We start from the raw sequence: 13411 nt of genomic DNA, 5'->3' as shown, positions 1-13411 counted from the left end.
TCATTCTTGTTGTCATATTTAATTTTTAGTTTGTTCGCATTTACATACTCAATTAGTATTCAGTAGTCTTTCTTTTTCAAGTTTAATATCTTTTACTATTGTTCAGCAACTTCAACTGGTATTTCACCGAATTTTTACAAATTACCCGAGACAACATCATTCAATATCTAAATTATACCTTGTGTAAATTTTTGTTGTCAATCGGAAAGTAAGTAAAATACAAGCTACCCGATAGAACTGCAGAGGGTATTTGAAATACATTTTATGTTCGTTTAGTTTCACACACGTTAAAGTTATGCAAATGAAATTCAATTGCAAGTGGAAGGACTCTTTGCAGCATTCACTGGCACTGCCCTTTCTTACTGTTTGCATATTAGATTGCCCATAAAAAAAGACAACACACACACAGCAGGCAAGAGAAAACAAGGTCAGGGAGGAAAAACAGTGCGGCGAAAAAGTATCTGTACCAGCCTCAAGATGGGGGCTCAACTCAAAGTCAAGTGTCTGTTTGCAGTGTGTATGTGTGTGCGTGTGTGTGTGTGCGGGCGACTGTATTTTAATAAAATATGCAAATAAAGTTGTGCGTGTGTTTGGCATTTTCCAAATTACAGAACAAAACTCTCACAGAAAAGGGTTTTCAACTTTCTGGTGGCTTCTTTATACATTTTTTAACACCTCAGCACACGTAAACAGTGTCGCAAACAGCAAATAGAATGCAACACGATTTTAATTTCGAATATTAAACCAACTCGAAATATCTATGGAAATGATGGTCGTCACCTGTTTTGCATCGTTTGGACCAAAGCTCTTGTGCAAAACTTTTCCGTTTTTGCCAACTTTTTCCCCGTCTTTCTGGACACACGAAACTCTCCTGGGCAAGTGCTCGTAATTTATATCGTTTTTCGTTTTTTTGTTTATGGAGTTTTGCATGTTAAATGAAAGTTGTGTCCAAGTTGTTTTGCCACATGTAACGCTATCAAGTGAGCAATGCTTTCATTTCTGTCCGTTTTACACCCATTCGTGTTGTACACGCAACTTCAAAACGCTTTCAAAAGTAGATGCACAACTTGGGATTGCGTAATTGAGGTACTTTCATCTAGCACTCGCAATTTAATGTTTTAGCCATTATTTACTTCTCGATGATAGCTCTTAAATGTGCGTTTATTCTAGTGTTAATTACTGCATCAAGTATACGCTGTGTTGTATTTAATTTAGTGAGCAAATTCTATTTAATACAAATCGGGATTTAAAATTTGCGGAATATTTTATAAAAAGTTTAACATTATCACACGTTTCATTTACGTTTTGTGTCACATAAACTACCAACATATAGTATATTTTTATTCAAAGTATTTCTAGCAGAAAATTGAAAAATGATAACAAATTTATCACAGAATAATTAGAATTAAATCCCCATGTCGAAACAAAAATGGTAAAAGGTATTGCAAATAATAATTATGCTGCGTAAAATAAGAAACTCGAATTTAAAAGAAGAAAAAGAAATGAAAAACTCTCATTCGCTTTCGCTGTGTGTGTGCAATCAACGTTTCCAAATACCAGAAAATACTCAATTATTAAAAGGGAGCCAAGCAAAATGCATTTATAAATGTGAAAATCGCGTTTAAAAATCAACCTGCAAAAATATTCGTTTCCAATGTATAAACAAATATAAAGGGGGTATTTAAAATACTAACAGTGAAAAAAATAACAAATGAAAACGGCATATAAAAACCAAAAAATTATGCAGCTATGTGAATTTTATATGAAAATATCTGTTGATTTATGTGCGGCTGGTAAAAATCGCTGGCTTTTATTACAACAATTTAAAATGGCAGCAGTATACTGACAAATACAGAAGACTTTTCTGGCAAAATTTGCCGCAACTCTCTTCATTTTTTCTCTATCTACTAGGTGAGGCTTTAAGTCACCTGTCCCATGAACTGGGGGAATCTCTCACACCCAATGTGGAGCGGGGAGGGCGTGAAAAATGCGCTCAGCTCGTAGCGTAAATTACATAGTGCAACTTCAGGATATTTGATTAAAGCATAAAAAATTGAAAAACGCATCATGCAGGGAGTTTTGGGGCCAAGTTATTTCCATTAAAAATTAGCCGCGGGAAAAAGTTGCAGCAGCAACAGAAGCAGCAGCAAGGGGACCTAGGGTAATTTAAACTTTTGCTCTCGTTGGGAGAGAAACACACACCGACAATCATCAATCAATACGTATGGTAGCAGGAGAAGAAGGACGAGTTGGCAGACAAGGACGAGGACGAGGACGATGGCGAGGTTGTCCCCTAAACCGGCGCGTAACATTATTATTTCAAGCAATTTCCCACGCAGATGCACAGCAGGGGAGTCAATGGGAAATGGGAAAAATGAAGAGAGATAGAAGGATAGAAGGGAGAGACTGAGAGAGCGGGTTTCGCCTGAGGTATGTAGATGGATAAAGTGAAAGCCAAGCACATGATTTATACGCGTTGCGAGCAGATTCACCCACGTTTATCAGCGTGGTCTACAAATGCGGAAACACAAAATAAAAGTTATAACTTATGCATGACAGATTTGGTGCAAGGTGCAAAGCTGCCGAAGCTGCTGAAGCTTTCGTGGCATCAGCAGCCAGCAACTTTGCATATATCATCTTATATACACGTGCAGCTACAGAGTGCCAAGAGTGAAGAGTGAAGAGCAAAGGCATAGGCAAAGGCAATGCCACTGTTCAGGATTACGAAAATGATTGAGAAATGGAGCAGCAAAGGACTCACTTCGTTGTCGTCGTCGTCAACATCTCCTACCTAGTTACTGTTTTTCTGTGTCCTATTTACAGCTTGTCTCCCCATCTATATTGGGATTGGGCGCAACACCGAGTCCTGGTAACGCTTCACCCACACCTCAAAGCTTGTTTCCCTCGTGGAGCTAACTGCTCATTGCGCTGTTACGCAAATTGCATGGAAATCAATTATTTTCGAAATTGAAATTGACGTTTTTCTGACAGTTTGCCAAAAATGTTTTGAAGCGTGTCTAATTTTATTGTCAACGCTTTCGTCATTTTACTCTTGACAGTCTCGACTCACTGTCTGTGCCCCAAAGGCGCTTTTAAAGACCTCGCTCGCTTAAAGAGTGCTCGCTCCCCCATTCTTGTGCCTACTTGTATTACGTTCGCTGACAGCAAAACAGCTTGCCAGCAGCATTTGGGCCATAGCTCAGTCATATCCCTAATTGAGCACGCACATAAAGTCAGAGCTGCGCACAGCGCACAGACATCCATCACAGTGTAATAGAAACGTACAAAAAAAAACTGAGGAGAAGCACAGACAAAAAGTGATGAATCTTTGCGCAACTGAAACTAAAATACACTACGAATGCTTTAAAATAAAATCATTTCATATTATATGTTTAATCTACTTATTTTTTAGGCAAAAATTATGAACGAAACTCACGCATATGGACATGAGTTAAGCTTAAAGCTTATCGCATGACTATGTAGCTTTTTGTTGAAAGCTCACTAATACATGCGCGCTTATCAATACGTTGACATATGTTAGACCATATGATATTGTTCTATTTATTTTTGAATATTTAGTGATTATTTATTATTATTCAGTCTTAAATCTTTACTATTTTTATGCGTCCTTCATTTAATTTTCTATTTATCTTTATAATCCTATCGATTGAATTATAGTACCATACAATCATTTGGAGGTGGATGTCAACATATTAACTTTAATTTGATTCAATTCAATTCCATAATAGAATATTATAATACTGCTGATTTTTGTGTATTTCGAATTATTGATGCCTATATGAGGATATTTTGATACTCTACTTTCCTTAATTTAACTGTTAGTACAATATTTATTATGCTTTATTTAATTTATATATCGACTTAAATGTGATTTATGTAATAAAATACAATATTTTTTTATTACTACTTTCATACATTTTTGTATTATTAGAGTATTTATTATGCCTTGAAGTGATAGTTTATATATTTTAAATATTATTTACCCAACTTTAAAATATGTGAAAAATTATTTATTACTCTTTTTATTGTATTTATTTACTGCAACTATTCTAACTCAATATTCTCTCGTATGTTCTTTGAGCAAGTGTATTCACAGCTGGCGCATTGTCATCTGCAACTTTGCATCTCTTTATGGCTCAGCATTGTGCCCAAATGTTTTACGGTGCATTTGTGCGTGACAAGAGTTCCACACTCGCCTCCAGTTGGAGGATGTCTGCATATATACAGACACTCAGCTACACACACTCTCTCTCTTTCTCTGTGCCCCCCTCACTCAACACTCTTCGCTCTCTTTTCAACGCTGTCTCCCACGCTTTTCTGCCTCTGTTTGTGTGCATTGCAGTTTTATGTCGCCGGCGCGCCTGCTAATCTTTGGCCTACGGCGCGCTAAAGCCAACAACGACAAACAGCCGGACAACAGTCCGTGCAATAGCACGGCAAACACTACAGAATGGCATACTGAGAATTCCTCCCCTCCATTTGAACAACCCACAATCACACGGCCGTCGACTCACCTGAACGATGTCGCCTTGATCATGGCCGGACGCGGTGAATGTCAAGTGACAGAGGAAAGGCAATTTATTCCACTGTGGTGTTGGCACTTTTATGGCATATGTACGTCCAATATCCCCATAATATGTCCGATTGCACACTGACCAAGAAAAGATACGAAAAGAGTTACACAAACACATACAGATAGAGATACTTATGCAAATGGTGCCAGGCTTAAAGCAGTCACTCACCGGAACAGTGTTTGGGCTCATCACTGCCATCGGCGCAGTCGTTGCGTCCATCACAGTATTTGTCCAATGGCACACAGATGCTGCCAATGCTGCCGCTGCCTTTGCACGCAAACTCCGAGACGCGACAGGCGAGGCACAGGCTTAATGTAGCCAAGAGCAACGTTAACAGCAGCAGCCAGGCAGGCTGAGCTAGCCTGTTTCTCTGTTGCAGGCTCAGCATCTGGAAGGCAAAGGGTGAGGGAGACAGGAAAATTAATTAAATGGAAAATATTTATAAGTTAAGGTGAACTATTATTTTTAATAAAAATATATCATGGTGCAGACAGTTAATATATTATATTAAGTTTAAATTCGAAAGTCCGTTGAATTAAGATGAACTTAAGAGTATTAGAAGCTAAAAATATTGAAAATGGTAAGCGTATATCTCACAGTCGAGCACATTCTGCGTTAATACTTGTTTTTCATATAAAAATACTTTTTATGCAGTGCCTTTATCGAATTCGAACCTAATTGAATTACTTTCATCTATTTAATTCGAATTTTCTGTTTTAAATTTCGTACACACTAAATTTTAAACTATTTGGTTAATTGTACTAATCTGTGTATATTTGATATTCGAGATTATTAATAAAAGTAAATTTAACTTTTTTTTTCGAAAGTCCTTTTAATGATCGAATGTAAATTAAAGTAATTTAAATGAATTACTTTCATCTGTTTAATGTCACTGTGTTAACCATGGGACATTTATTTTGAAGCAGCCACAGCATTTCAAATTTATGTCTCAATACTATGTCAACAATGAACAAGTTTCAAATATACTTTGCTACCATGAAATACTTTTGCCAGAAAATATCTGTGTGAAGTGTAAGTGTAACTCAAGTGCTGGACTGCGATTGCAAAGACGATTGCGCTTCCGTAGCATACTATGTTGTGCCTTTTTATGGCGATTCAGAAATTTCTGAAATGCTTTTGTACAATTTCTTGTAGAATAATTACAAATCCCATTGAATCTAATGTCCTCTTGCCCTGCACACCGAACGTGCAAGTGAAAACTTTCGACATAAAGGCGACTGCTTCCCTTTCTCGTTGCAGTCAGGACCTTCGAAATATCTCAGGCTTTTCATAGCTTTTAGCTGCCAACGTCTTACGTTGTTGTTGTTGTTGTTATTGCTATTGTTGTCTGGCTAAAGCCGTGCAGACATTTGAACGTAACTACTTCAAGTTTTATGTTGCCGTCAACCTTTTTTTTCTGCTGCCCCCTACATAAGGATATATTTTATGGGGCATACGTGGGCCTCGGCATATTGAAAACTCAGTATTGTTATGACTTTGAAACCGAGTGAGAGGCGCTGAGTAAAACAGAAAACGAGAACAAGCGTTGCAAGTCCAGGTAAGCGGCAGGTGCAAAAACTGTTATCGGGAACTGAGCCGGTTATCGTGCATGGGGGCAAAAGTTCTTAAAGCGCACTTGATTGCTCAAATCCTTTGTGTATCCTTTTAAGCCTTTTGTTTTCCATTATGCGCCGGAAGTGTTGTAAACACTTCAGCAAAGCAAAGGCTGACACAAAAACAAAAAAAAAGAAGCAGAACACAACAAACTGATGAAGAAAAACCAAAGCCAGGCAACAATAACAACAGCAAGCAGTCTGCCAGGAAAAGAAGTTGCACCCCAAACATTAAACCATGGCATCAGCAACAGCAACAGAAGCAGAGGCAGAGGCAGCTATTCCCTGACTGGCCGAGGAGGAGGACAACATACCGAGACAGCAGCTCGGCGGGAAACTGTCGCTCTCCTCCTTCCGACTTTCTTTCGCTGACTATATGTAAATTTGACGACAGTTTTAATAAAAATAAAAGAAGGCACGGAAATAAAGCATAATAATGTGTGATGACAATCACAAGACAACCCCAAAAGTGGGCGGCAGATGAACTCACCCTAGAAAGGGAGCAAACTCAAAAAAAAAAAAGGGAAGGAAGGTGCGTGTCGAATGGGAAAGCACTCATAACGCTTGGTTTGTCCCTATGTCTACAAACCCTGAAGTGCGCTCCTCTTCTGGCCTGTCAATATGCTACCCGTCGAGTTATGCAATAATTGTAACTCTGTGTATGTGTGTGTGTATGTGTGCTTTGAAAATGCTTTGCATAAGTTGATGTGAGCTGAGTTGTGTCTTGTGAAGCACTTTAAGTTACTTAGCCAAGGCCTGGAGTGGCGCCCAGGGAATGCGATCTTGCCAGGGATTTGTCGTTGACAGGAACTTGCAAGTGGCCAACGCGGAATGTTAAAAGGGGCCGAGATGATTAGTTCAGTGCACAAGAGAATTTACAAGTAAAATTATTATAACAATAAAACAAAAGAGCTGATGAAGAGCGTCAAAGCTGTGGGAATTTCCCGCATAAAGAGAAACACATAAAGTTGGGATAACGAGCTTAAATTCAAATGTAAAATCTTTATGAAGGATTTCGAGATGAAAGTTAAATACTGTGGAAAAAGCGCTAGAGTTAAACCGATTTAGTTCTGAAGAAAATCAGAGCATCGAGTTAACTACTAATGCTCATCGTCAATATTCAATTGACTAAATGAATAAGTAATTGTCATGTATGCAAATACGTTGCACACAGGTTCGTAAGCCGTTGGCTGTAATTGCCGGAATCCCGCTTAAGTTGTAAGCTTTTCATATCACCATATTTGCCAAACAATAACCTATGCCTGGGGATATATACTTGAGCTGAAATTGAAATGGAAATGGAAATGCGGTCCACTCTTAGTCACTCAGTGCTTTCACGTTAATGGCCAATTGGAGTGAGTGGAGCAGAGTTGACGGGCTGGGCTTAGTAATCCAATCAATGCACTCTCATGCCTCGACACAATCAAATTCTAGTTACAGACTCTCAAGTCTTTCGACCATACGCGTGGCACAATTAGAGAGCACGTATGTGCTCCAAAAGCGACATGCAAAAGGAAAAAAAAGACGATGAAGCTCTAGCAAACTATGCGAGCACACAAGCTGGAGCCAGGACCAAGCTGAAAGCAGGACAATGGCAATGACGATGGCGATGGCAAACAGCCTGACTGCCACTCAGTCAGCCAGTCAGAGAGTCAGAGTTGCTGTCGGGCAACATTTGCCACAATTGACAAAGAATTTATGCGATGCTTATAAAAGGCTTATGGGGTAAGTCCTTTCACCCCGTCGGAGACACATACGCACGCAGGACACGGGACATAGGACACAGCACATGCGAGTGAAGTGGAGTCAACATGAAAGACGAGAGAGAAATTCACTTTTTTTTGTGGCAGCTGCAGAAGTCGAGCGCAGAGATGACGATGTTTTGGGGCACCCAAAGTGACAACAGTAAATAAAGTTGGGACGGAGATGCCGCAGCCACATGGAAAGTAACAGCACCGTGTGGCATTGCACACAGCTCGACAAAATGGAAATGAGAACTAAGAAAAAAGAAGACCGAAAAGAAAGAAGACTGAAAACTCGCGCGCGACTGCTCGCGGCGAAATTGCTGGAAAATGATGTTGCAAATGTGAACATTTGTATTTTATATTTGGCTTTGACTTTTCGTGGCCCAAAAAAAGGAAATGTAATTTTTTCAGGCTTTCGCCAAGAAAAAGCACGTAACGGAATGCTAGATTGTGTGCTACTTTTGGCTGCACATATGTACATAATATCAAATTTAATATGTATTTAGAAATTTAGAATACGAAAATGTTTGTTAATAGAAACTGTCTTGAAATTAACGAATTATTTAATTTAAAAATAGTGTTTCGTATTATTTTATTTTTTATTACAATTAAACATTAGAATACTATATAATTCACCCAATTTTAAATTTAATTTAAAAGATCAGAATACCCATCATCAAAGTGGACGAGGGTATAAAAAAGAAATATAATTAAATTAGCGTTGAGGGCAACGAAAATGTTTGTATTAAAAAAAAGAGACCTAAAAGCAGCATCAAAGCCCAAAACAACAACAATAATAACTGCCGAAGAAAGAGAGAGGCGACTTCAATGGCCAGAAGGCGTCAAGAAATTAGCATAACAAAGCCATTAGAGGGAGGCGAGAGGCGCGAGACAGCAGCAGTAAACCAAACCAGCAAAGAGCAACCAACAAACACAAGGCACAAGGCGCGGTAACAAACCAAAAAACGCTTGTGATTTCAAAGGCCAAACGCAGTGGCAATGGCAAAGGCAAAGGCAATGGCAATGGCGACTGTGTGGCAGCTACACGAATGGCGCTGTGTGCCACTGACACCACAGCTGTGGAGCAAGGACGCACCAGCAGCAACACAAACAGACTACAAATGTCACCAGCAGAGAGAGAGAGCGTAGCCAAAGCTCGAGCAGAAGCAGTTTTATTCGTTGGTGGCCACCAACTCGAATTACAGCTCAACGGTTGCGAGGTGGCGTCGGTGGAGAAACATTGCTCGTTTACATTGCTTCAATTTTGCTCATTTTTTTCGTTCTTCTTTTTTTTTTTTTAACTGTGGACCGTTACGTGCCCAGCTACTTTTTGAGTAATGGCCAAGATTACGCTGCAATGTGCAGGCAGCAGGAGATGGATGAGATGAAGGAGGATGGGAGCCATGTCTTTCGACAATTTAAACTTGGTGTCACGCATCACGCTTTGGTCTAATGAGTGTCGTCGTCGTAGTCGTCGTGCTCATGCTCATCCTGATAGTCATCCTCCTCCACATGCTCTTCTCGTGGCAATTGCAACGTGATTTGGCGACACTGAATGCCGCTGCTCAATCACGCTTACTGTTCAGTCACTGCAACTGGAACATAGTGATGTATAACGCTTGGTCACATGTGGCGTATGAGTAATATTTAATTGTATGCGATCCACTGGGCAATGGATGTTAAATGAATTTGTTAAGCTGTCATGTGAGAGTAATCACTCCAGGAGTAATCAAGCACGAAGCCGAGCAATGCTGCCAACAGGCAATCTGATTGGCATTTGGCAAGACAAATAGTTATCGTTGAGAGAAAGTGCCAAAGAATGAGAGAATGACAGAGAAGAGAAAAAGGCTTTGGCATTGGAATTTTGAGGGACAAATTTCTTTCTGGATTTGTTGATAACTAATTTGTGAGATAACTTATATTTATTTTAATTAGTTTCTTTGCTTTTATTATTCCATAATAAATTCTAGAACTGAACTCAGAAATTTAAGTAAATTGTTAAGGTATTTTGGAGTTAGTAACTATTAAGTATTCATTATTTCTTGTTCAACTGACCAATATAACAAATAATTAATATATATTTCAATTGAGTTAATTACTTACTTAATAAAAAATATGCTTTGAGCATCAATTGAATTGTTACAAAATATTTTAGTCAATTAACATACATATGTTTGCGAATTTTTAATATTGAATCTATTTACTTGGTTTTATTTTTCTATATCTACAAGGAAATTTTGTACAATTGATTGAATTATTTAAAATAAACCTTAAATTGATATATAGTATTTTAACAATTTTATATTGAATAAAATGTTTGACAGTAAAAAACTTGTAGGAACAGTAAATAAAACACATCCATCAGCTTTGACTATTTATCCGCGACCATATTGTCAATGCTGGTTAACATCATTTATGCAGGACAAACGTGGATGTTAATGCACTGCTAACATTGGATATCGGTACTGAAATATGCGTACATTTATATTATTTTCAACATTTTATAACCTCTTCATATATCTCAAAATAGTGCTAATTCCAACAGTTTTTTCTGCATAAATATGCTGGCATTAAAAGTCTGCTAAGATTAGAATAACGACATCTACTATACATATATATGCTTTAAATGCCAAGTCAGCTTTTATTATAGACCATAAACACAGCCATTCCATTTCTGCGCTAGATACATGATAGAAGGAGGATCATCAAAAAGATGACTTATTTGGCATTCTATTGTTGTCATTTGTTTGAAATGCTGCGACATGATTGGACTTATTTCCACATGCAATGTCTTTAACTACATACGAATGCATGTCCCAGGGAGAGCTCAACTAGTGCCGCAGTCAGTCTGGAGCAGTGCCACATTGGTTGCTCCCAGTCAACTATGCAGCTGGCAAAGTCATGACCATTAAAGTTGCAATCATAAAGCTTTGGGGGGGTGAAGGGAGACCTCACTGACTTCGTGCCTGCTGCTGGTACATTAAAAATGTATGCTTAATTTTAAAGCTCAGCGCTGCGTGTGTCTGTCTGTGTTTGTGTGAGGGCAAGTATGTGGGTGTTAAAACTACATATTACAATGCCCAGTCTCAGTCCCAGTTTCAGTTGCAGACCCAGATCCCGATCCAGAATCAGGAGTCTGGTCATGGCACTCTGGCGCTTTTGCAGTGCCTCTGAAAACATTTCGCATAAAATGCCAAATGCTTTTGTGAGCTCGTAAAGCAAACGATTGTAACCAAAAGCAACTGACAACAATGTGTGTCTGGATGTGTGTAAAAGTGAAGGCCCGAAAACTGTTCCGCAAAACTGTTCAACAATTTTAGTCCGCGGGTTTGCAAGCCAAACAAATTGCATATGAGCATTTTCAATTTAAATTTTTTCTGTGCCTCGAGCACTTTACATGGCGCTTGGTGCCATGCAAGAGAAGTGCGAGAGTGGAGCCCAAATTGAAATTTCTGGCCAAGAAGTGTGCAAGAAAATAAAATGCAAAATGATGCACAATGGCACATAGAATGTGGCCATGCAGAGTGCAGTGCAATGAACTCAAGGCTAATAAAGAGAAAGAAGACACGCAGAGCGACCAGGTGCTAACAGGCATCTTGTGTGAAATCCAAGGACTGTAGACATTCCATGCCTTTGGCCATGGCAGCAGGCCAAGCACCTGCACTTGAAAAAAGAGCTGCTAAAAGTTTAATAAGAAAAAATTACAACTGGTGAAAGACAAATTTATAATGAGCTATATGTAAGAATATACAAAATATATAACTAGAAACAACAAATACTTATTTTTTTCTCTCAGTGTACTGCTTGACATAGCTCAGCATAATGAACTGTAGTCTCTCGCATCACAAAACAAATACATCACGCATACGCACTGGTGTCTAGTTACGGTCATTGAAAGCAATGCCATGTACAAAAAAGCCTCACTAAACACTTGAGCACTGAGCACTGACATGCAGATGGGGCTGCAAACTCTTCTCACATAATGTCTATGGGCGAGTACCTTTTATCGGCAATATATATTAGCAGAAAGCCACACAAAACAGAAACAGCAGGAAAAACAGAAACGAGCAGAGACACACACACAAATAAATAGATAAACAGAGACGAGAGCAAATCTTATGAATGTTTGAACATACTTTAGCACTTTGACACTCTTGCCGACGGGTAAAATGGCATTGCCTACTGCGACAATAGCTTTTTTTCGACCAATTCTCTGCTTTTGGCTTTTGTCGTTTAGGCGACCGACGAGCAGCGAGTGTTGCCATTAAATAGATGGCCAGGAGAGAGGGGAGAGCAGGAAAGGGAAGGTAAGTAACTACGTGTCGTGTAGCTAGCTTAGCGCTTGTCTTAGATTAATAGCAGTCGGCAGTCGGAACTTGGCAGTTGTCATTGACGATGACATTGCGTGTGGTCTACGTGCCAGAGTGCGCCTTGATGTAGGCTACGCTTTTTTGTTGTCATACGCGTGATTTCAAAACCCAATTCTTGTTCATGTTTCAAAGAGCAGATTTACCGGGAATTGTTCTATAAAAAATAAAGAACTGTACCCATCAAATTGAATTCATATTTCGCAAAAAGCGAGCGATTTATGTATTGAAACTAGCTTTTACATTTTGCTTGCAAGCCAGTCAATAAATAAATCAAAATTTATCTATACAATTTGTACAAAAGAGAATTAAATGAAAAATACACGTAAAGAGCTTTGTGAGTTGCGCAGGACTTTTATTTTAGTAGTTTCAGTCAGGCAGGCAGCAGCATTGCAGCTGCTCGTAAATAGAAAAATGTAAAATTTATAGAAATTCAAATGCAATGGCGCAGCCTCCACGTAAAGCTGGCTTAAAGCATTCGCACAGCGCACAGTGAGTGCGCAGGGAATGGAGATGGAGAAAGAGAAAGGTTATCGTTTTGGTAGTGAAAGGGTCAGGGCAAGAGTCCTATCAATGGCAACCGCTGCCACAGCTTTGGCGCTGCTACAAAATGCCAAATTTGCATATAAAGTAAAATTGAAAATGCCGGTGGGAAAAGCGAAAAGAAAACCCCAGACCTCAAGCTCTAAAACGAGCCCCAAAGAAAACCAAACGAATGCACTTCCTCAACTTTCAGGGAGAGAGAGACAGAGAGAGAACGAGGGAGACACCGACAGGGCAAAGAAAAAGTGAAGCTGAACATGAAATGCAATGCCAACTACTCGTAGGTTCAACTACTTCATCTGAGCGAAGCCGCTTTAATGCTGGCAAAAAAGACGTTCCCAAAATATTTACATTGATTTGGTGCCGTTGACGATGCTGCTGTTGCTGCTTTTGCTTTTGCTCTTGCTGCTTTTACAGTTGGAATTCAAGTATAAATTGCAGGCACTTTATATTTGATGGGCATTCAGCGGAAATGCGCGTCACGTACAGCAGACTTCCCCTCGTCCCACAAACAGACTCAAAAACCAACAGGCCGCAAATCAAAACGG

General features: G+C 39.2%; 1 protein-coding gene across 4 annotated transcripts in view; it reads right to left on the bottom strand.

The window, feature by feature from the left end:
* LOC117567911 (uncharacterized) overlaps positions 1-13411 on the bottom strand; it is a 75916-nt gene that overhangs the window by 49005 nt on the left and 13500 nt on the right. For 2 of the 4 annotated variants that reach the window (XM_052005330.1, XM_034248189.2), the window contains exons 2-3: positions 4764-4983; positions 4536-4672 (exon numbers count right to left, since the gene is read on the bottom strand). In XM_052005330.1, coding sequence (XP_051861290.1) covers positions 4536-4672; positions 4764-4983 — 357 coding nt within the window. Of the gene's footprint in view, positions 1-2761; positions 3331-4535; positions 4673-4763; positions 4984-13411 lie in introns of those variants that run through there. The other 2 variants (XM_052005332.1, XM_052005331.1) reach the window with 2 other exon arrangements.

This window comes from Drosophila albomicans, chromosome 3 (genome assembly GCF_009650485.2).
Source record: "Drosophila albomicans strain 15112-1751.03 chromosome 3, ASM965048v2, whole genome shotgun sequence".
Classification (NCBI taxonomy): Eukaryota; Metazoa; Arthropoda; class Insecta; order Diptera; family Drosophilidae; genus Drosophila; species Drosophila albomicans.
Note: the sequence above shows the minus strand (reverse complement) of the source record. Positions and strands in the feature narration are given on the sequence as shown.